Source organism: Poecilia reticulata, chromosome 5, assembly GCF_904066995.2.
Source record: "Poecilia reticulata chromosome 5, P_reticulata-male-v2, whole genome shotgun sequence".
Lineage (NCBI taxonomy): Eukaryota > Metazoa > Chordata > Actinopteri > Cyprinodontiformes > Poeciliidae > Poecilia > Poecilia reticulata.
Window position 1 is genome coordinate 17,130,210 of NC_088834.1, and position 23,745 is coordinate 17,153,954.

The 23,745-nt window shown below is 37.8% G+C and overlaps 2 protein-coding genes and 1 long non-coding RNA gene across 7 annotated transcripts in view; 2 read left to right on the forward strand and 1 right to left on the reverse strand.

The window, feature by feature from the left end:
* The first annotated feature begins 671 nt into the window (after window positions 1–671).
* On the forward strand, window positions 672–7,045 carry LOC103465195 (G-protein coupled receptor 61-like). Of its 2 annotated transcripts, XM_008409818.3 has the most exons (3): window positions 674–759; window positions 1,108–1,251; window positions 2,893–7,045. In XM_008409818.3, exon 3 carries the CDS (start codon window positions 3,074–3,076, stop codon window positions 4,481–4,483), a length of 1,410 nt encoding a protein of 469 aa, XP_008408040.1. In that variant the 5' UTR covers window positions 674–759; window positions 1,108–1,251; window positions 2,893–3,073; the 3' UTR covers window positions 4,484–7,045. The 2 variants fall into 2 exon arrangements, with proteins under 2 accessions (XP_008408041.1, XP_008408040.1); XM_008409819.3 differs by lacking the exon at window positions 1,108–1,251 and having other exon boundaries at window positions 672–759.
* On the reverse strand, window positions 704–16,890 carry LOC145551706 (uncharacterized). Its single transcript, XR_014087599.1, has 3 exons — window positions 16,784–16,890; window positions 9,499–9,565; window positions 704–2,952 (listed from the first exon to the last, which is right to left on the reverse strand). It is a non-coding gene; the product is annotated as an uncharacterized LOC145551706 (long non-coding RNA).
* ampd2a (adenosine monophosphate deaminase 2a) overlaps window positions 12,567–23,745 on the forward strand; it is a 37,963-nt gene continuing 26,784 nt past the window's right edge. The window contains exons 1-2 of one of the 4 annotated variants that reach the window (XM_008409815.3): window positions 12,567–12,698; window positions 12,989–13,054. In XM_008409815.3, coding sequence (XP_008408037.2) covers window positions 13,048–13,054 — 7 coding nt within the window. In that variant the 5' untranslated portion in view covers window positions 12,567–12,698; window positions 12,989–13,047. Of the gene's footprint in view, window positions 12,699–12,988; window positions 13,055–15,132; window positions 15,234–16,497; window positions 17,298–23,745 lie in introns of those variants that run through there. The other 3 variants (XM_008409816.3, XM_008409814.3, XM_008409811.3) reach the window with 3 other exon arrangements.

Consider the following 23,745-nt stretch of genomic DNA (forward strand, 5'->3'; position numbering starts at 1 on the left):
TGTTTTTACTGAATGTCTTACTTTTATTTATGAAATTGTATGAATGTTTGTTTTTTCATCTAAAAAACAAACATTTTTTAAATAAAAAAACGTTTCATGTAAACATTTGTTTGTGCGGTCATCTTTCTTTTTGCAGCGCAACTTTCAGAAAAAGCGGAAATTTGGGAGAAATGACAAAATATTTTGTATGTACTCTATAGTCACTAACATCTAGACATAATCACAATAGAAACAACAACAAACAACTCCCCTCTTTCCACAGACAGACAGTGGATATATTTAGATGTTTTCTGTTACTTTCACGTTTGCTTCATATTTTTGTATGTAAAATCTGCACATATGTTGCAGACACTAGGACCCAGCGGCGGCGGCAGCAGCGTCCCTGGTCCTGCTCCTCGCAGCCTCCTGCTCCATCTCTGCGGTCACTGTGTGTGAGCGGAGGGGGAGCGCAGAGAGAGGGAGAGAGGGAGCTGGTGTCTTCTCTGCCAGCATTTGCATCAGCTGCGTTTCAGAAGAATCCCTGCTGCCACAGCAGCCGTGCAGTCATCCAGGGAGATGCTCAGGGCAGATGAAGGGATGGGGAAAGAGGCTGCTGTACTCCATGGGAAGTGCCTCAGCAGTGTTCACAAGGTACAGTGATTGATTTCCAGTATGAAGCTCAGCAGTGGGAGCAAAATTATTCCCATCCTCAAAGACAGCAGCAGCAGCAGCAGCAGCAGCAGCAGCAGACAGCGGCATCGGGGAAATATTCTGGTTCAGGTACACAGTGCTCTCTTTCCTGCTCTGTTCCCATCACTGTCTCTGATTCTCCACATATTCTTCTGCATGCTTCCTCCCTTTCCCATCTAATCTGCAACAGATGCATCTACATTAACCGTAACGTCACGTTTAAAGATGTTTAAAATCGCGTTGGCCTCCTTTTCCTACATTGTTCTCCAAACAATAACGATTGACATACAAATGAGTGAGCGGGTGAGACCGGACCACATCAGGTACCAGGGCTCAGCTGAACTGGGAGTAGCTTTGTGTGCGATGTGCAGACGATGCTCTGGGAGGACAGTGAATCAGAGCTTATAAGACACATTAAGGCTGGATTTCTCTACCCAGATTTGCTCAACTGGCATCACAAGCAGGACACAGAGACTCCCTGCATCCTCGTCAGATGTAAGATGAACCAGCAGAGCAGCAGTAAAACATGTATGTGTTGACGTCTGTCCAAGCATCATGCGAAACTGAGACTGAATTTAGTTGGTAAGTGGCCGACATCCTATTCTGGTGAGCATGCACCAAGAGAATCATCACCATATTTAGACCTACATGCTGTTCTGGGGCTTCTGCAAATCAGAGGCTGTATTTCATTGTAAGAGGTCGTAAATATGAGGTTTAAGTTACACAACAAGAGCAGGATGTGGTGGAAGGATTGCCTGTTCGGTGGCAGGATTAGATTTGGTGAATTAGCTTGCATTCATGCGTTCAGAGGATGTATGCTTGGAAATCGAGGACATCACCTTCTGCAGTTCAGCCACTCTGGATTCATCAGATTTATTTTCCATAAAGTTTTCTAAAGTGCTTTATTTGTTTTCAACATGTTTGCACCTACACTTTATTGGGCACTTTATTTTAGTCCGTGCTAAAAATGGGCTAAAAGTTTTTCCACATACAAGCTCTGGCAAAAGTATTGAAGTTTGTCAGATTACAAACCCAAATTGTCATATATTTTATTGTATTTGATGTGATTAGACTAACTCAAAAGAAAACATTACTAGGAAATAAATAGAAACCTATGCAAGTTTTTCAAATTCTTAAAGAAATACATGAACAAATGGGACATGCATATGTACTTAGACCCTTTACTCTGATGCCACCAAATAAAACCCAGTGCAAACACGAGCCTTCAAAGATGAAGAGGCTGTGTGTGATTTAATCTAGGTGTAAATCCAGCTTAGACAGCAAACAGGTAAGGGATAAAGTTCTGAAAAAGTTCAAGACTTTGAACATCTCATAAAGAAATAATCAAATTTTTATTGTTAATTAAGTTAAAAAGCAGATATCCTCCCTGTAGAGAAGTAGAAGATATGTGGAAGAGACATATGCCATGATGGTCTAGTCCAAGTCCAGACTTGAATGCTATTGAGGAACTTTGGCAAGACTTAGAAATTGCTGTTCACAGCCCATTTAATTTGACAGATGCTAAGCAATACAAAGAATACTGGCCGATCAGATTTGAGTCTGTATGTGCAAAACCAAAAGAGACAAACCTTAAAAGAGTCAAAAGCTAATTGATTAGCTGGATAAGAAATGCACACCGCACTAAAAAGAAAACCTGAGAATCATGCGTTCTGCTTCCACTTCATAATTATGCTCTAACTTGTGTGGGTATATCTTATAAGCTCTCAGTAAGAAACAATGTGTGGTTGCAGCTGTGGAAAGGTTTGAAGAATGCATTTGCAAAGATGAGAAATATGACAAAACTAACTTATAAGTAACTTTACAGCAAGATGTAGGAGCTTATTTTAACTAAATCATTCTTTAATATTTATAAATATATATATTAGTTCCACTGGTGGATTATTTCATTTATAACAAGACAATTTTCCCATTTTATAAGTGAATTAATCTGCCAGTGGAAATAGTACTTTTTGATCAATATTAAGGAATAATTGACTTAAAACAAGCTCTTATATCTTGCTAAAAAAATTACTTGTAAGTTACTTTTGCCTTCTTTCAAGTGAACTAATATTAGAAAAATACTTAGATTTTGTGTTTTTACAGTTCTGCAAAAGTGGTAAAAAAATATATATTTTATTGATCAGCGATTGAATACAAAAATTACGCATTCAAACTTTGACTCACTCGTTTGCCTTTCTTCTTCTTCTTCTGTTTTCATGTTAGCACGGGATGTGACTGAAGACTCGGTGAACCTTCTGACAATCCCAGCGTCGCCCTCTGGACCTACAAGACAACATTTGACCTACTTTTCAACCCTTGTACTTTCTGACCGCACTGCCTGGCTTTGAAGGATGGGTGATGGGCCTGTGACTGACCCCGCCCGCCTGCCTCGTCCTACCCTTCAATGGAGCCGACGTGGAACTCCTCCCACACGACTCCGCAGCCCGTCTCCAACGTGTCCGCCCTGTCGCTGCCCGAAGGCTGGGCTCTGTCCCAGGCACTAGCCCTGCTAGCGATGCTGCTCATGGATCTGCTGGCTGTGGTGGGCAACGTGGCTGTCATGGCAGTCATCGCCAAGGCCCCGCAGCTCCACAAGTTTGCCTTCGTCTTCCACCTGTGCGTGGTGGACCTCCTGGCAGCCCTGGTGCTGATGCCGCTTGGCATGCTCTCGAACCGGGCCTTCTTTGGCGAGGCGTTGTGCCGGAGCTACGTCTTTCTTAGCGTGTGCCTAGTCAGTGCTGCCATTCTCTCCATCTCCGTCATCAACGTGGAGCGGTACTACTATATCATACACCCCATGCGTTACGAGGTGAAGATGACTGTCGGTCTGGTGGCTTCGGTGCTGGTGGGGATCTGGGTCAAAGCTCTGGCCATGTCTGCTCTGCCGCTGCTCGCCTGGTTCCTGCAAGGCGGAAAAACTCCTCTTCTGGAGAGCGGTGGGGTCGGCGGAGGAGGTGGAGGGGCCATCCCGCCTCCCCCGACCTCTCAGGGTCACAGGCGCTGCTCCCTCCACTGGACTGGAGGAGGCTCAAACCGTTTAGCCTTCATGGTCCTTTTCACTCTGGTGTACTTCCTCTGCCCACTGTTGGTTATCCTCGTCGTCTACTGCAACATGTTCAAAGTGGCTCGGGTGGCCGCCATGCACCACGGGCCTCTTCCTACTTGGATGGACACGCCACGACGGCAGCGGTCAGAGTCGCTCAGCAGCAGGTCCACCATGGTCACCAGCTCTGGGACGGGGACTGGCACCGACAGAGCCACTCCACACCGACCCTTCGGGGGAGGAAAGGCTGCGGCCGTGTTGGCGGCTGTAGGCGGGCAGTTCCTGTGCTGCTGGCTGCCCTACTTCACTTTCCACCTGTACTCAGCTCTGGCTGCCAGTCCACCCACCGCGCTGGCCTCTCTGGAAGAGGTGGTGACCTGGATCGGCTACTTCTGCTTCACCTCCAACCCGTTCTTCTACGGCTGCCTGAACAGACAAATCCGCGAGGAACTCGGCAAGCATCTCCCTTGCTTGTTTCGCAGAGCAGGGGTCGAAATGGAGGACAGACTGCCGAGCCGTGACGGGTCCATAGAGGAGAACTTTCTTCAGTTTCTTCAAGGCACTGCCTGCAACCTGGACCCTCAAAACTCTCGCAGCACTTCCAGCCCGAAGGGGGGAGAGGCCTGCTGCCCTGTTGCTCAGTGCCAACCCACTGAGATAGCACAACCCATTCCGATTGATTTCCGCATCCCTGGGCAGATTGCCGAGGAGACTTCAGAGTTTATTGAGATCGAACAGGCAAAAAACAACCACATATATACAGACAATTAGGTTTTTTGTTTCAAGCAAGCAAAGCTGGAGAGAGTTTCAGGAAATTCCCTCTTTTTTTCACTTCTGTTGAAAGATGTGACTCAGTTTGACCCTTCAGGTTTTCACTACATGTTTCAGCTCATAGTGACAAACTTATGGTGCCTCGTAAAAGTATAAATACCAATTGAGCTTTTTCACATTTTTTACATTGCAACTGAAAGTCTGTGTATTATTTATGCTTCAGCGTGGTTTATGAAGTGGAAAGAAAATGTATATAGATTTACAAGTTTTTACAAACTTAAGAGGATATATAAGTTTTTACAAATACAAATCTGAAAAGAGTCCACATGTATCCCTTTACTATCCTCCTTTACCCTCAATTAAATTGCCTTAAGATGTCACCTAATTCAACCAAAGCAAATATTATCTCCGTGTATAAATGGATCTTTGAATAAATCTAGTTGTTCTTGAGAGACTAGACAACAAACAGCATCATGCAGACCAAGGAACACAGCAGAAAGATCAGGGATAAAATTGTGGAGAAGTTCAACGCAGGTTAGAGAACAACAATCTTTCAGCACCTCATGGTGAACAGTTCAATCAGTCGTCCACAAATAGAATATGAGTAGCAAACCTACCAAGATGGCAGCCCACCTGAACCAATGGTTAGCAATTTTTACAAAAAGATTTTGCTTAGAAAATAAAAAGCAACATCACTCTTTTGAAGCGAAATAGCTTGTTTTCATAATACACGCTATAGGAAATTTCTTTATATGTTTAAACAAATTGCAAACTGCAAAACAATTAAAACTGAGAGTTTTACCTTTCAGCAAGATACCTACCCCAAACAATCGCAAAGTTTATGGTAGAAATGCTGTGGCTTAAATTAGAGCATGTTTAGGCATAGTCAAAGTCCAGGCCTATTCTGAATGTGTCTAAAACTGGACAAACAGTGAAAAGATTCATGGTTAAAAAAAAAGCACCAACTTAGAGAAGCTAAAAACTATGTATTATTTTCCTTCCACTTCACAATTATGCTCTACTTTCTGTCGGTCTGTCACATAAAAATACTGTAAAATACAGAGCATTTAGTTGTAATTTGACAATTTGTGAAAAAGTTTCAAAAGGTATCAATATTTCTGCAAGAGATTGTAAAGGATTGTATTTCAAACTGTTTCTTGTGAAAAGGGAAATTCCTATACAAGAAGAACTTTGGCTTTAAACACAAACACTCAGCTCAGAACAATAATAAAGGAAACCTTGAGAATTCACACTGAAAGAACCCTTTAAAAATGTTAAGTCATAAACTGTAACAGTATTCAGAAATCTAGTTACATGAGGGGAACAAAATGGTCCTTTAAATTGCAAATGTTTAGGGAATTCCCCTGTAATTTTAGGGGATCAAATATAAAGTCTATGATACGATTACAACATTTTGAAGTCTACCTGGTCTAAAAAAAAAGTTGGTTTTGGTGAATTTCTATGAAAATTAGAACAAGACAGCAATAAAATAAAGTGTGTAACAGGTAATTTGGCTTTCATCTGTTAATTGAAAATGCCAGTCCCCAAATCCAGCCTGGTGGTTTAATTTTTAATGGAAGTGGTGCAGAAGATACAGCTTCCCTTCTTTAAATAAGACCTTCTTTAATTTTTTTCTAAGAAATCAGGTGAGATTTAAAGCAGCTCCATTTAGATTAAAAAACATCTTCAGGGTTATTGAAACTCTGCCGTTTATTAAGCAGGATATTTGAGTGTGGCTTTTGAAACAGCATTGTGTGAGACGCTGCATTACATCCAAATAGGGTTCTGTTTCTTTTGTTGTTTAATGTAATAAACCGTGTTTATTTTTTGTATATGTTTATGTTGTGCGCGCCACTCAGTGAGTGCAGTTTTTTATATTGTGAATCTCAGCTTTTGACATTAAACTAAAGATAAGCAAGACGATATTTTTTGTTTTCTTAACAAGTAAGCAGAACTTGTTGCCATGCTTTTGCCTGTGGACATTTTTTTAGTAAAACCTTTACTTTGACGACCCGAATCAGGGGCTTTCACAGTACCTCAGTGCAGGAAAAGAGGGTTTTTATGGTTCAGCATCTTCAGTCAGGTATAATTTCTGCACTCTAAGTTAATGTAAGAACCACAGAGCATCTGCTTTTTGAAGGTTCACTAGAAATAAGGGTCTCAACGTTTCTGACCTTGACAATGTATTCAGCTGGTATTTTATAGCAAACTGTTAAGGATGAAATATGTCGACATGACTGTCAGAAATAATCTTTCTTACATGGAAACAGGGTTTACATAGTATTTTCTCAAGGGTTGTTTTAGTGATAATGCCAGTCAAAAATCAGCTTGATGCTTTCTTTTCATCATGACTAAATAATATCCCAAACTGTGAATGATGTGCTATAGGGTTCACTTTTGTTCAGAGATCAATTTTATGCTGTGACAACAACAACAACAACAACAACAACAAAAAATAGTAACTTCCACTGTTCTGCAACAATATGAATGTGTTCAGGGGAAAAGGCCAAACCTTGGGTGGAAGAAAGTGTTGTAATAAAGACTTTCTATGTTTGTAAAACATTTTGGATCCACTCTCATAATTTATAGTCCTTTTTCTGCCACAACCGGCTTAATTTCCTTCTGTAAAGCAAAGGAAAAGGTTTCCCATCCTTATAGATTTCTTTGGTTTTTATTTTCGTCACTTTTTATTGATTTAGATAATCAACCGGGGATATAGAAGAGCACTTTTCAAATTATGATTTTATTTATTTAGGGAAAAAGCTGCTCAAACTAACCTGGCCCCTTAAAGTGAATAACTTGTGCAACAACTTGGTAGCAACATCTTCTGTGGGTCATTTATTTTTGCAGAGCTGTTCTAATAGCCTTTGTTTTTGAGCCATTCAACTCAGATAATTGTTCTGCTACATCACCCAAGTACATTTGTCAGATTCTATGTATTTATTTCATATTGACTTAGACTTTAGACACGTCACATTTGACAATTTACATAATATTAAGTAGAAAAAGAGAGAAATGAACAGTAAGAAAGCAAACTTGCAATTTTGACGTTAGCATCAGCTGTGTTGCCAAAGCTAATGCTAACATTGACGCTTTAAGTTTTTAAATCCTTTTGAAGAAACTGACATGGAAACTGTTTTCCTGACAACCACAGGTAAAGTACGCTGTTCATTAATAATACCTGGCTCACACTTAAAAACTTTAGCTAGAGGCAAACCTATCTTTAGCAATAGTCGCTAATCTAGCAGCAGCTAAAGGTAAAACATCTAAAAGTGTTTTGGTCTTTTTGTTACTATAAACACTGTCAATGTTAGAGTTTCCATAGTTAAGCATTAAATATAAAAACTGTTACGTTTGATTTACATTTTTAAAATTTAAATAGTAAACATTAATACCCTCCAAAATTCTTTTTTGTAGTGTAGAGTCCCGTTGGCTTTCCACTGTTCCATGTTTTTCCCTGACGCCCTAAAGCCTTAGAAATTTACTTGCAATCCATTTTAGGCTTGTAGATGTTGAATATTGCTTTCCTTTTGATTCTTTAGGGTTTGTTACTTTTATGAACTTTTCCATATCTCATGTTATCAGATCGGTTCTATTTAAGGAATATCTTTATTTCACAGATCAGACGTGGATGCAGCTCATTCAATTAATTTGAGTTTACCAAAAAAATAATAAAAAAATAATTCCAGTTAACTCTATAATTATTAGCATTACTTTTTGAAATTTGGTCTGGTTATTTTCCCTTAATAGTTATTCGAAAGATGCTGTTTAGAAACACTCACGGCGCTTAAATTTGAAGTATTTCAGAACGACAAAGCAGCAAAATAACATCAATCTGTTACGGGGGCAGGGAAATTCTATATTTACATTCCCGACTTGGTTGTGCGCCCCTTAATCTCTGGGCTTCACATAGATATCACCATAGAAGAGGGACCTGGCGGGAGGACTCAGTTCAAACAATTTGACCTTAAGGTAACATTTAAACTCGAAAGGGCAAAGCAGTGCTGTGACCTTCATCAGAAAAAAGTGGATAAAAAAAATGTGGAGATGCTCGGTCTAATCAAATCAATCGTGCCACTGTCTCATTTGGAAGATGCTGGTGCGTGACAGGCCTCACACCTCAGTGATGGACCTCAGTCAAACCGCCCCCAGCTTCAGCAGGCTCTGCCATCCCCATGGCAATTATTACCTAGTGACATTTCTCAGCACTGTGGTGGGTGGGAGGAGGAGCCTGCTCTGTAGGGAGCCTAGAAAGACTCACTTTGGTATGACTTTTTAAAACATGGAGAGGAAAAACTGTGGTTTTTACTTTATGATGTTGTCATATTTTGAGGAGCACGTCTCTAAAGTCTTTTTGAGATAAAAAAAATATTTTAAAAAAACTGACATTTTTGGGAGAATTATTTTGAATATTTCTGCTGTACAGCTCTGGAAAAACTTAAGAGGCCGCTGCACTGAACAACATTGAAAACCTCCTGGTTATTCCACCAAATATTGATCTCTGAACTCTTCCTGAGTTAAAACATTAGTTTTGTTGATGCTTATAAATGAATATGAATGTTTCTTTGCATTATTTTAGGTCTGAAATCACTGCGTCTTTTTTGTTATTTTGACAATTTCTCATTTTCTGCAGTAATTACTACAGTTTTGCTTGTAACTTCAGAGGCATGTTGTCAGTGGTTCATAGAATAAAATAACCATTTTACTTAAATATATACCTATAAAAAGTAAAATCAGTGAAACTAATAATTTTAAATGGTCTCTTAATTTTTTCCAGAACTGCGCATAAACATAAACTTAAACATAATTTATGCATCTTATTTATGGTGGGATTTTAGGATATCACCTAAACTGTATGACATAAAACCGAACATCATCCTTCATTTCTTCATAATTTTCATCCAAACTATTAAACTTTCTTTCCTTTTTTGTACTTTTTCACAGGATTTTTTTCTGCTTTTTTTGACCAGACTAAGACAAATGTTGTTTTTTTTATACAACCACTTTTAACTCACCTTATGAATCATTTATGTTCACAAAAGACTGTCATGCTCAAATCGTCAGCAAGTGTTGGGACTTAAACTGAAAGACAAAAGGGAAAGAACCGATTTTTAATTGGATTCTTTGAATCTTTGTTACCAAAGAAACAATTTGTTGCTGTTACTTTTATTGAGAAATATTAAAGAAAAAACAGTTTGACAAACTGAAAATTGTATCTCAGCTTCAACAAAATGATTCCTAAGGAGCTGTTAGCTGAAAACTTGGCCTGCAGGTCAGATTTTTGTCTTTGTTAAAGATTTTTTATTGTCTCAAGAAATCAATCAGTCAATCAGGTTTAGCACATTTCGGCAGGAGGTTTACATAAAAAAACAGAAAATTACAAAGTCATGAAATCACTTTCAGATTATTTTTATCGATGGGTCTCGCTGTGGTTCCCTGGAGTCACAAAGCCTTTCAAAAAGCTTCCTGACCCTTTATTCACTGATACATGTCAATGCTTTTCATCTGTTTTTGATCTTTTTTTCAAGATTCTAGATTGGGGATAATGTGTTTCCTGAAATTAATTTATTTATTCAATTTTTTTATTTTGTAGGTCTGACACGTCTGTTTGTGCACTTTTCTTTTTTCTGTTAGCACAAACAGCAATAAAGGTTTTCATGGTAAAAATAAAAAAATTAAATAAAATCTTGAGAGAAAATGTGCTGAGGGCTAAGAAGAATGTTGAAAATTATTTCTGAAAGCCAGAGAAACGTACGGCTAAAAAACTCCAAAGGAATACTACTTGAAAGAAAATACATATAAAAACAAGGATTAGGGTTAGGACTATCTTACTAGGTTTAATGAAACTAAAACTAATATCTGGCTTGGTGCATTTAAACCCTATGAACTCTAAAAATGATCAGTTTTATTGATTGATTGTTTTGTGGCTTCAGAGAAACACAGCCATGGAGCCAAGTCACTGGCTGCTGATCAATGTGGTTTAAAGAGGCTGAACAAACATATCAGAGGTGGATTTGAAACAGAACAGCCACATCATTGCAGTTCCCAACATGAATGCAGAAGAAAAAAGTCTCTGAAACACAAAACACCTGCTACATCTTTTTACAGAGAGGAAAAAGAATGAATATCAATAAATTATACTTTTAGAAAAGCTGGAAATCAGCTTTTTTTTAAGTTGTGGGGTTGATTATTGTATAACAGAAAATGTGTTTTTCTTTTTTTGTCCTACCATCACAAATGTAAACGTGTCTAGTTCACTTTACTGGGATTTTAACTGGAGCTGTGTGTTTTGGTTAGGTGAAACTAAACTGAACCTTTCTGCAACAAACCCTGGTTTGAAACCTTGTGCCCAGTGTTAAACATGGTGGAGGATCTGTGATGCTGTGGGCCTGCTTCTCTTCTCAAGACTCTGTGAAAGTTTTTTTGAGCGGGTTTTTCAGTTTTTAAATTAGTCGTAACATTTAAACAAACGAAAACATGATAATTCATCGGACACAGAGTCGACCTTCTGATCTAGCAATCTGTGTTCCCAGACGTAAGCCCAGTTTTCAGATTTCACCATTCAACTGTTGCAAACCTTATCTGCTTTTTTTTCATAAAAGTCCAAAGGTTTGAGTAAATCACTCTGTTAGCTGAGATGTTGGACTGCAGCCCTAAAAGTCCTGAGTCAGCCCTTTTCTTTTTGACAGTCCTCCAGGTGAACTTTGACCTAATCAGGAGCAGCAAAATCATGATGATGATGCAAAATATACAACATTAAGTTTATTATTTGATGCAAACCTACAGAGTGGTGAAAGGGGAGCATACCATGTTAAAAAGATATAATTTATCTGTCCAAAAGGAGGAGCTTGCTTAGGGCATCATTGATGAATAAATTAACACTCTCATTCATTTAGGCCACACACACAACTCATCTTTTATAAATCTAACTTTGTAACGTTTTAGAGGAAATTTAAAATTCAATAAGCAACAGAGAAACTAGATTTGTTGCATTCTTTGATATCCTGCCATCCTCTATACCTCATCTTGTGCTAGCAAACACTGTCCTTCCTCCTTTGACGTCACGTCACTGTCCATATTTATATTAGGGTTGGATGTTTCGACATCAGGTTTACAATGAGGTTAAAAAAGGTGACACTGTATTTAAGAAATACTTGTTCATGTCCAAAATCATAAAAGCTTTTAGATGTGTGTTTATTTTAGGCATTCTTAATCATATATACATTTTATTTAAAAAGAAATAAAACACAAAATATTAATTAGAAAAGCTATTTTCGGGTGGAAGGAGTGAAAAAACTGATCAGCTGAAAAGTAAGTTTTGTTTGATCTAATTTTAATGTTTAATATCTCAAAACATAAAATCACAGGTAAGAAACATTATACTCTGATAAGCTCTGTACCTGAGCAGTAAAAAGTTTATACTTCCTCCCGTGACGTCACTAAAATGTTTTTTGACGTTAAAGTACTTTACAGAAGAAACAGCGCCTCTACAGACACAATGGAATGTCTGCAGGATCTGCACATGTCCAGAAATACGATAAAAGGTAAACTTTTGGTTCCTTTTGGCTGTAATTTCATGTTTTATTATTTTCTAAATGAAAAGAAATTTAAATGAGAATTAGTTGTCACGTGTTCTTACCACAAAACTAAAAAACATAAAATAAAAATGACTCAATATTTCAGTTTTAAATATTGTGTTTGTTGTTTTTAGCATAATAAATCAGTTCTAGTTTTGCATTATAAAAAAATGTAAACAAAATATATATTGTTACAAAGCTAGCATAAAAAGCGGCATAAATTACAAAACTCTTCCGTATTTATTTAATACTGTATGATGCTACTAAAAAAACCAACAAAAAACAAAACAAAAAAACAGATCTATAGTGACAAAAGAGCTTTTTTATTTTCAGTTTCTTTACACGTATAAGTTATGGGGTAAATGTAAGCATATACACGTCCATGCAGACATATTGGGGTTTTGACAACATGGCTCCTTTGCTCCAGTTACTACAGATAAGAGCTTATCTGAGCTGGCAGGACAGAGGACAGAGGACAGAGGACAGCCTCCTGTGTGTTTCTGGGTGTGTTTAAGTGAACCTTTGAACCTCTGAGAGACAAACTGGAGCGGCTCCTTTAAAACCGATACTTCATTCCTCACTGAAAGGAAACTGAAGTTCCGTCTAAACACAAAAACCCACGAAGCTGCTGAGCTAAGGTGAAAAAAATATGTATTTATGGTTAATACTTTACTTTAGTGACGTTTGTTTTAATTGGTTATTTTGAATGGTTATGAAATGAGGAGATAGGTTAAATTACATTCCCCAGGTATCAAAACAGTGAAAGTTAATGTATTTAAGGATAGTTAACACGTTTAAGTTGAGCTAGCAGGTGTTTTTATGACCTTTGATGAACCGGTGCAGTTTCTTCTAGCTGTAGCTATCAACGCTGTATGAACAGTTACTTTCACCATGTTAACTTTTTTCTGCATTCTTTCTGCGTTTTCAGAGCATTACCTTTATTTTTGAGCTTCTTTGGTCCACTTTCGCCTGCAGCTAACCACAGCAATGTCAGGTATGTCAGTACACATCCTGTCCAAAATGTTTAATAAACCACACAACACAAGGCGAAAACATTTTGTGTTCTGCTAATGTTCAAGGCATGTTTAATTAGTTATAAATTAATTTAATATTTATCTGAATACTCAGAACTTGCAGTCAAGGAAGATTAGTGCCATTATGTTACTAATTAACTAAAGAACACAGGAAAAAATGCTGGCTTTTTCCAAACTTTCTTTTCTTTTTTTACAGAGAAAAGAAGTAATTCAATTCTATAGTTTTCATAATGATTTATGTTAAAGTGAAATGCTTTATGCCTAATTTGCTACATCACACCTTGATTTGAGTATTTTATAAATCGGTATTTTGTTTTAGGGCTTAATTAATGACTGCATGCTTCCTTATTCAAAAGTCAGGTTTTGTCAGGTCGCTCCCTGTTTGCTCTCTGGATCCCAACCCTGGTCTTCAGGGCTTATTGCCCTGAATGTTTTAGATGATTCCCTGATTTAGCACACTTTATTTCATTTGGTGGCTGATCTTCATACTTTTGCTGTAATCATCAATCATCTTACTCAGGCGTTATAAAGCAGGACAGTGTTCCTTCACGACCAGGGATGGGCAGCATCACTCTAGGCAACTTGAATTTCTGGTTGAACGAGATATAGCGGCTCTACAGATATAATGACACATTCATAGCTCTGAAAGCCCAAAACTGACCACTAAAACTGCTAGATTTATTTATTTATTTATTTTTACAAAATATAGGTACCTATATTCAATAACTCTGCTTAGAAGAACCTCCATCTTTGTAGGATATGTCACTGCTTATTGTGGAAGTCTAGATACTTGATTTAGAAATTAAGCTCATCTTACTTTATCCAGATAAATGATGTCAAGAAAGAAGTTAAAAAACTCTTTCCCACTCTTCAAAAGTCATCCAATTTTACAGTTGTAGTTTTTTTTATTATATATTCACTCATCCGATAAGATCCAACTAAGACTTAAGCAGATTCTATGTAGTAATTTGTGCTTAAATGCCCTGAATGTTATTGAAGCAAAAAATAAAAAATACAATAAGTTGAGTCTGAAATGGAATGTAGTATGATATTAATGCAACTTCATTCATGCAATAAAAATGTTAAATGCGTACTTAATCCTCTAATGCATTAAGTTTGCTCCATATCTCATTCAAATGTTAATTTCTCACACGCTATTTTCCTACAACATGGCAAAAGTGACTTTTCTGTCATAGCATTGTTATATAGCATTGTTATATAGAAGTATTGTTATATAGTATTTTTAAATATATACAAAAAACTGGAGTTGAGCTCAAAATTAATCACCCATTTAGATTAAAAATTATTCAGCTAACAAGTGTGTCTGAAAGTGACCAGGCTTTTCTAGATAGAATGATGTGAAAGGAGCATCAGATAGAAACTAACAATTGACTTGTTTTTATTTGCATTTATACTCATCTCAATAATTAGTAGGACAATTATTGAGAAAATACAGCAGTCGATCCCCTTGTTATAATAACTGAGCTATTTTTTTGGTTGTTTTTTTATTTATTTTTTGATGAGTTGTACATATTTGAAGTAGGAAGACCTCCTTCACCTCATAATCCAAAATATTAATATTACCTCCAGTCAGATGAAACATTTTGGTAAAATATTAAAAAAATACTTTAAACCTAAATCTGCCTGGAGTTTAAAGTGCTTAAGTCTGTCCAAGTACTTTGAAACGTACAAGTTTTTTGATTTCTAAAACAACATTTTCTAGAAACTCTTACAAGTTGGTTTGGCTTTGAGCCATTAACGGCTGGCAGAATCAGGAGTAATAACAAGTCAAGGCTGTGTTTTAGAAAAAAAAATTATAATAATAATACAGCAGGCTTACATTTGGCAAGGCCCAATACTTTTTTCACATTTCAAAAATATTTGCGGAGAGGCAATTTGCAGAAAGAAAGCAAACAGTTTTTTCCTCTCCTTGCGTTTGGCCTCTGCAAATAAGACATTGAATTTCACTGGCTGTGCTCAAGAAGGGGGGAAAAAAAGAAAAAAGATTCATCAGCATGCAGTGATACACACAGTGGTCTCATTCTTAGCAAAAGAATGTGTGCTCACAAATCCTGACCAAGCAGAGAAAAAGCTACTGAGGAGCTGCTTGGTGATGAAACCCCTCTGAGTCCTAAGAATGTGAGTATTTATTGTATTCACTAATGAAAGGATAGTTTGCTGCTTTTTTTTTAAAGATGAAATTAGGCCTGTGTGTGTGCTTGACTTGTTTTTGCTGGTGCTGCTGCACCAGATGGTGAGTTGTCTCTGAAAACTAGGTCAGATTTTGGAAAAGGCTGCAGACACCCAAAAACATTTGTTTTAATGTTGACAACTATATCGAGGATTGATCTTCGACTTGGTCAGAGAATGAAGCTCAAAGGTTTCTTGGTGGAGCTTTTCTGAAGCTGTTTATTTAAGGATTAATATTTTACATTTTTGTCAAAAGAAGTCTATTTGACATATACTCAAAATAGTTTTTGGATAGTTTTTATACATAAACATGGTAGAAAGTTTGTTCAAGCTGCCATGATGAATCGTAAATCACTGTATTGGTGAATTTCTACTTTGTCTGATTTATATTGCAGATCTGGAGTTTACATAAAGGAAGTGGTCATCTGAATCTGTGTTTACACTTTAGAGGCTGTGTGCAAACAAACTGAATGCCTGGGCTGTGACTCCAGATGAACAGAGCTTTAACACAGATGCTGAACAGTAAAATCCCTCTTCCTGGCTGATTTATCCACATTGCAAGCAAGTTGAAGAAAAGGCCACTGGGATTAATATTTATTAACTCACATTTTGGCAGTAAGAGAGAAATAAGTTCTCCTTGTTGCATTATTTTTCTCACCACTAGGTGGGGATCTTGACCTTTTTTAGGTTTTTCATGCCCCAGATTCTCAAGTCACTGATTCAGTCAAACATTTTTAAGAGCTCAGTAATCCTGTCATCACTAGTTTGCATTCTTGAAAGTCCTCCGTCTTGCGTAACAAGTTTGTGAGTGTGCTAATAAGATTACAGATAACATTATCCCAGGCTGCTGTTTGTGGTTTTCTGCTGTGTGAATGACAGCTGCACATTTCATACGATGGTTTGAACCGATGAAAAGTCAAATTCGCATTGAAATAACTCGGTGTAGCTTTATTGGATGTAGCTGGATTTAAACTTGGAGCTGTTTGTTTTTGCACAGCGTCCCGTAGTGAAGTTATGTAATCAGAAGGAATTGATTTGAAATCCAGTCAATCGGTGAAGGTTTATTTCTAAATTTGCTTTGACATGCGGTCACTGCTCATTTAGACGAGCAGTGTGATCAATTATGTTACTCGAAAGTTGTTCATGTAGTGTAGCCTGTCCCAGGTTGTGTTACTGTCCCTCTCTGTGCATTGGCTGTCCCTATTTATAAAACGCCCAGTCAGGAGGGCCTGTGCTGTGTGCGTTTCAGCTGCCTGGCTCCCCTCAGAAGTTTCCAGCAGGAAAGAGTCGCAGCCCTCACCGGTTAGCTTACATACTAAGCCGGTTTCTAAGCTTATCCTCTCTCTTCTGTTTGTTGTCTTTGGCGCTTTTTTTTCCCCCCTCCATCTCCTGCTGTTCATCTAAATCTCCTTCTCTTGGCTAACGGGGGCATTCTTATGATACCATGTGGATCTAACTTCTAAGTTTAGACAAGTGGAAAACTTTCGTCCTCCGCTCACCTTGGCTCTGAGCTGCGGGGGTACAAGTTGGTCACCAGGACTGCTGGCTGTCATGCTAGCAGCACACCTTCTTCTGCAATGGCCTCTTCTGTGGTTGTATTTCACCACGTTGGCTACAGGAAGCTCATTCCCTGGTTGCTAAGGCAACCAAGGAGGACGGTCCCCCGCAGGATCTGGGAAAGCCTTGGGCGTCCTTTTAGTGCGTCGCTGTGCTGCTCGCCTGCTGACCCGCTGCTGGCTGGAAGGAGGTGGAGCCAAGTTTGCAGCAGAGCTGCGAGCAGCCCAGCATGGGTCCTGCTTTTCCCCTGCCCCACCATGAGACAGAGCTCCAGCGTCAGAGCGGATGCTCCCCTCTGCTGGTCACTTCACAGCTCAGACTCGCTCTGCTCCTGTAGTAGCAGGAACTCAGGTGCTAGGATGTCATCTTCCGCCTCCAGCAGCAATGGACAAGGGAAGGGTAAACCTAAATCCCAGACTCCCAAAAGAGGGAGCCTGCAGAGCAACACCAGCCCCGGTGAGTGTTGATGAAACGGGGTCCCACAGAGAGAGAGTACAGGAAGTATCAGTTGTTACTGTGGGGTGGAGTCAGCGACGCGGATGCATGTTATGTTGGGATGCAGGTTTTTATGCTTTCCAGCTTAGGAAATTAGTTTGGAAATGTCGGGTTCCCTTTCGTAACTTAATGTTGGTTCTCGTATTTGATATTAAAGCAGTTTGTTTTCGGCTGATGTTTAATATGCAGCATGTGTGACTCTGCAAGGATTGCTGCAAAGACTGTCTGAACATAATTAAATATTAAACCAAATCTAAACTTTTAATCTTTTAATAGGTTCTTGTTGGTTAAAATGAAGAGCAATTTCTTATTTACAATGTTAGCCTGAAAGTGCTGAAACGGGAGAGAGAGGAGAGGAAAACATTTATATTTATACAATGAGCGATGGGTTTATTAATTGTAATATGACGGGTTGATAAATGCTTGAAATAACAGGTGAAATTAGTTTAATTTATTTGTGAACACTTATATTTTACTTTAGTTTTGGTCAGATGGTTTCTATATCATTCGCATAAAATGATTTATCCATCTCTGAAATAGTTGCTAGAAATATTGTATATTAATTTTGTGTTTTTGTTTTTTAATTTTGGTAAAATGTTAAGTTATTTTTAACTCACATATATTATGTGTTATTTGGGGCTGGTCATTCCTGCAAAGGCAAGCTGACCTTGTATCTTCTGATACTTGTTTCTGATGCTGGTTTTTAGGGTGTACAGATGTTCCTCACTTTGGATTAAAAATCGAGGTACACAACCAGAATAAGCACATTACAGGAAGAAACAAAGCAACAAAAAAGCAAAGAAGTTGATCAGTCTTATTGCTGACTCAGATGGGTAAAGCTTGTTTCTGTTTCTGCTGCTTCTGGGGGAGGAGTCTTCACAAGGCCCTGATCAGCCAATCAGAAGCCAGTTTTAGTAAATGTGCAGCACTGTCACACTACACAGCCAATAATAAACGTGGATTCTTCTTTAGGGGGTTTCTGCAAGATTTTTCAGGCTCAGTTGGAGAGAAAGAAGGTATTCAAATGTTGCAGACAAAATCTCCTGGGTGAAGCATTTTCACATTTAAGCTCTCAAACATAAAATCCTTCCATTAAATGAAAATACAGCCATATATTTCAGAGTTTAACACATTAATCAGTCATTTCTCAGGGATTAATTTAAGGCTTTTAGAATTAGAAATAGAGCCATCTTGTACGAGATACTTAAGGCAGAGCAATATAGTTTGTACTAAAATAAGTGTGTTACATTTTTGAGAGGTTTTTATTCTGTTAGAAATGTTTGAACTTTCTGGCAAGATTCCAAAGAGAGGCATGATACATTCAGTGTTTTTGTACACGTAAAAGTTTCCAACTTAATGTCACATCTTGACAATAAGTCCCATTAGCAAGGGATCGTAGCTCCATTACTGCGCTTGTGCTATAAGTTAACTGCTCTTTTTAGCAGAAACCGTCCCTCCAGTGTACAGATAATTATATCAAAGATCATTTCATGTAAATATTAACTTGTCTTGAAACTGGGTGATGCCTTAGTGTTGTGCAACTTTCCTGTTTGGAGGGATGCGACTGCATATCTGAAGCAGTACCTCCCTCTGACAGACATTTTATGAAATTTGCTGAGGAGGCCTGTGCTTGGCGCAGTAATAAATAACTTAGAAGTCTCTCCATCCATGCAGTCATCCAAGTCCTCTCAATTAGCCGCTTGGCTGGGTCCTGTGCTTCTCGCAGTCTGTTTTGAGCACCAGATCTGGGCCACTTCTCTCCTCAGACCACATCAACCTGCTTGCCCTCTGACAGCAAATTAGTGTTGTAAACATCTACTGTCGCTGTTGTGAGCATGGAGTTGTGAACAAGTCATGAACCCCGAGTCATCAACGTTTCCAAACAACGTGTTTAGTTCCACTACGCTACATCTTTTGTGTGTCCTGTTTATGAGGTTTATCTTGATCTACAGACATAAACAAGTCTTCTGATAAAAAGGCAACTGCAGGTTCAAACTGCGGTGATGAGGTTCTCTGTAAGTCGTCCCAAAATATGCGGTTGTCCAGCGGTTCCTGCAGTTCTCCTCTGTTCTGGTTCATTATTAAACACGTTCCCTGTCATTTTAGGTCTTGGTGTCTTAAATTATGCATATGCAGTACCAGTTTTTACTTGTGGCAGCTCCCTAAAAGCTCTTGCAAACTTTACCGTCCTTCTTGCACTGTTTGACGTCTGCAATTAGCTGGAACTGCAGCTTACATCGAATCGGAGTCGTCGTCGCAAAGTTGTGCTAAAAGATTTAAGCCTGCTTCATGATAAGTTAAAATTAACTTTTTTCAATTCGGATTATTATTATGTTTATACAGACATCATAGTTAATTTTATTTGTTTTTCTTTTCATTTTCTTTTTTGTTTTTGATTGTCATGGTTTATTTTGGATACTTATTATTATTTTAGGATTGGATTGGATAAAATTTTGTTTTCCACCAGGGTGGGAATTTTTCTTCAGTTCCTCAACCATAAAATAAAACATATTCAGACAATATCAACAATTTGTGCATACAAACACTTTTCATCCACAGGTAGATGTTGTCATTTAATCTGGTTAAGAATGATACTTATTTTTCTTCCACATCCAGTTTCAAGTGTTTTTTAATTTTTATTTTTACAAAATTAAAGTTTACTGATTTTTCACAAGGCAAAGTTTCATTTATATGCCATTATCACTTGAAAATTGTGTCAAAACAACAATATTATCATTTATCACAATAGTTACTGGAACAATTTATTGTCCAACATAATTTATGACAGGCCTACTTGGATGCAATAACTTTTTGTACAAATAATAAACTAAAATGAATTGAAAATATATAAAAGCACGATTAACAAAAAGTCCTCAGGAACAATGTGAAGCTTTATCTTGGCAAGAGGTTGTGCATGAAGATCATCTTGAAAACAAAACTTGTTACATGAAATAAACAAAATGGCTGCTTCTAATGTTCTTTTTTTAATATCCCATCAAACCCTTATTAACATGCGGTCAGTTTGGTTTGAACATCAAACTGCAGAAAACGTCCAAATATTTCTCTATTCAGTGGTAAAAATGAGTCGCCTGCTACATCCTTGTTTATTTTCTAAGATCCTTTAGCCTTTTGCAGCTAGAGGGAGACATCTGACACGGAAACGTCGTATTTTCAGCACATCAGTGTTAAACAAGTTGCTGGTAGTCAGTGTCTCTGCTCTCTGGCCGCCCTGCGGTCAGGCATGAAGCGATGACCAAATCTTCCTGTGTTTGGGTGGAAAATTCCTGGGCTTTTTTTCTGCTAATAATAGCTCTGTTGCTTCCCATGTAACATGGCTATTCTGGAAAAGGGATTTTGTAGAGCAGGGAATCAAGGCCATGAAATCTCTCACCCCACCAACAGGTGGGCTTTTTGTTGCAGAGGGCCTCCAGACAGCCCAGAGCCTCCAGTATCCTCTCAAAACAAACACAAGCATCGTCCACGCAAACTCACAGCAGGTAGACTCAACATCTGAAAACTCTCACTGAGGTAATTTGCTAAATGAACAGGAGCACTGCATGATTAAGATGCATTTCACTGGTTAGACACAGTTAAGTTCTCCGCTTTGTGCTGCTCCTAGCAGAGATCCTCTTTCATTTAATCCTCCACATTCGCTCAGAGACGAGCCAGCGTCAGCTGATGTTTGGTCGCTGGCTTACTTTTTATTAGCTTCTGAGCTCACAAGTCTATTGTCTGCCACGACAGTCCACAGTGACTGATCTCTGTGAGCACACTGGCTTTGTGAGGGAAAAAATCATGCAAGTTGCACAGATATTAAAAGATCAAAAGTTATAATGTTGATGTGTGAGTAAGTCATGCAGGTGCAAATAATTGTGCAGCAATTTGTTCAGATAAATGAGCAAATTTATTCACGTCTGGTCAGTTTTTACTTCTTGTGACTTTTATTCAGAACTTCACTTCTTACTACTTTTTTTCTAAGTTTGTAAACTTAAGATGCTTTATACATTTCAAATATTTTCATACATTGCCTTTTGCAGTATTTGCGTTTTTTTGTTGTTGCAGGTTTTAGTGTATGTTTAGTTCTGTAATATGTGGGGTGTGAGGTTCAGTTATCCATCTTTTTTTACTAACCATTCAAGATTTTTGTGCCTGCTCCCAGGATACGTTATGTTGCTTTAATAATTGATGATTTTGAGTCGTTTATCTACTTTGTATGCACAATATCCTGTAGCAACATGCAGTTTTGTAACACCAGTAAATGGTAAACATACTTTGATTATTTATAAATTGTTGGGGAAAATTTAGTTGGGCCAAATGTGGATCACACTAAATTCTCAGTAATTTTTTTTACATTAATGATGTTTACATGAATGTGTAAATCGTTTTTTTTTTCAGTCAAAATTTAAAACACAAATTCTAGTGGATTATTATCATTTTCTGTCATTGTTCAATAAAATGTTGTGTGTAATTGCTGTGTAAAATAAGTCAAAATCCTTTATAGTAAAGGTTTAAGCATTTATCTCCTAAATGTATCAATAATATTTACCTGCAAAGAAAGTTAATATGTTTTGCAATTCCTTAAATAATTGCTGCAACACATTTAACCAAACAAGCAAATAACTTCAGACATAAAAACAGAAAACAGCAGCATTTTACCTCTTGTTGCTCCTGAATGTCGTCCTTAAGTGGGGTTTTATCTCTGAGATGGGATATTGACGTCTTGCAGCATAAGAATCGAACAAGTATAAGTTACAAGTGTTAAATGCTGACAGTGTCAAGTTACAGAGTAGCTCTGCTATATTCAGATACGATGAGAGCTGAGCTGACAGAAAATACGGTCAGAATGATCCCAGATGATTGGTATGGGACAATGAGAGTCGTATCTCTGTTTTATTTTTGAATGTTTCTCTGTTATCGCCTGAAAACTTTTGTGGTTGACAAATTACAAAATAGCCACATCATTGTGAATACTAAGAAAACTGTTTTTGTGAATGTTTGTCCTATTTTTCTCATGGGAATTTGGCTCCCGACATGGAGATTAGATCTGTCGAGCAGAGTCGTCGACAGTAAAGCCGGCTCTTTAAAACGGGGAGGGACGAGTCGTGTTGAGTTTCTCTCTGGTGCTGCTGATTGGCATCGGGGGAAAAGGATGTGCTGAGAAGTAATAATGGTGGGAGTCGTGTGGAGGTCGCAAATAAAAACCCGACTCACGATACTGTCTTTCATAGTTCCTTTAAATTATAACGTTGTCGATGCTAAATCTTCTTTTTATTCAAGTGTAAATGTTTTTACTTGTTTTCTTTAAAACAACTTTATCATAGAAGGTTGATTGTTGAATATTGACCCAGATTGTCCCTCCATCATTATCATGTTGGTAACACTTTATTTGACAGGGTGTAACTGACATAAACATGACATAACACCTGTTAGAAACATGAAACATGAATGAATGTCTGGTTGTTGCCATGAAGTGTCATTCGGTAAATAATGACACTTTTAATGCAAAGTTGCTTTAACATTTTCATTAAAAGTACCAACTCTGGATTAGTTTGTAAATAAAGACACTTTAATGCAAAGTTGGAATTTTTAATGGACTTTCAATGCAACTTTTACCTCAATTTTGGATTAAAAGTGTCATTATTTACCGAATGACACTTCATGACAACAGTCATAAACATTCATAAAGACTTATTCATGTTCATGACAGGCGTTATGTTTATGCACACCCTGTCAAATAAAATTTTACCATCGTGTCTTGATCTCTAAAACTTAAAGACCATTGAAAGTCCACTCAACCAGCCATAAATATATCATTAGCATAAAGAACCTGAATGCCGAGATTTAAAATATAATTATTTGCCTTTCAATTGTGACGACAACTGTAATTCTATATAATGTGCAGATTGTCTACGAGTTAGTTCTGCTGCTGTTTTGTAGAAAATTATTGGTTTATGTTAGACAAATGAACATTAAGTGCAGGTGGTATTAGTATAGAAAACATATGTAAATACATTAAATCTGTGCGTCTGGATTTTCATACTGCAGCTCATCCTATACTAAAATACACCGACTTTTAAATATCTGGACCAAGAAGAGGAACATTTTTAAAAACTGTTTTGCCCGAGTTTTGCATAAAAATGACTGAAAGTGCTGTTTTCCTGCTATTTCTTTGCCAGTTTTATAGCAGGAAGTCTCAGATTCTCTTTTAAGAGTTTGTTTACCAGGGACTTGGAGGTCACATCTTCATGTTTCCTAAAAGGTCATCATCTTCCAAATACTGAAACAGTGCTGCTCAGCTGTGTTTTACTAAGCTCTGATCAAGACAATCAATCTTAATCTTTGAATTTGAGATTCACTTGATCTTCTTTTCTAAATGGCTCTTTAAAAATCAGCGAGTTGAGCCTTTTGC

What these genes read in the sequence shown, in the direction of transcription:
- LOC103465195 (XM_008409819.3), top strand. Translation starts at nt 3,074, where the DNA reads ATGGAGCCGACGTGGAACTCCTCCCACACGACTCCGCAGCCCGTCTCC.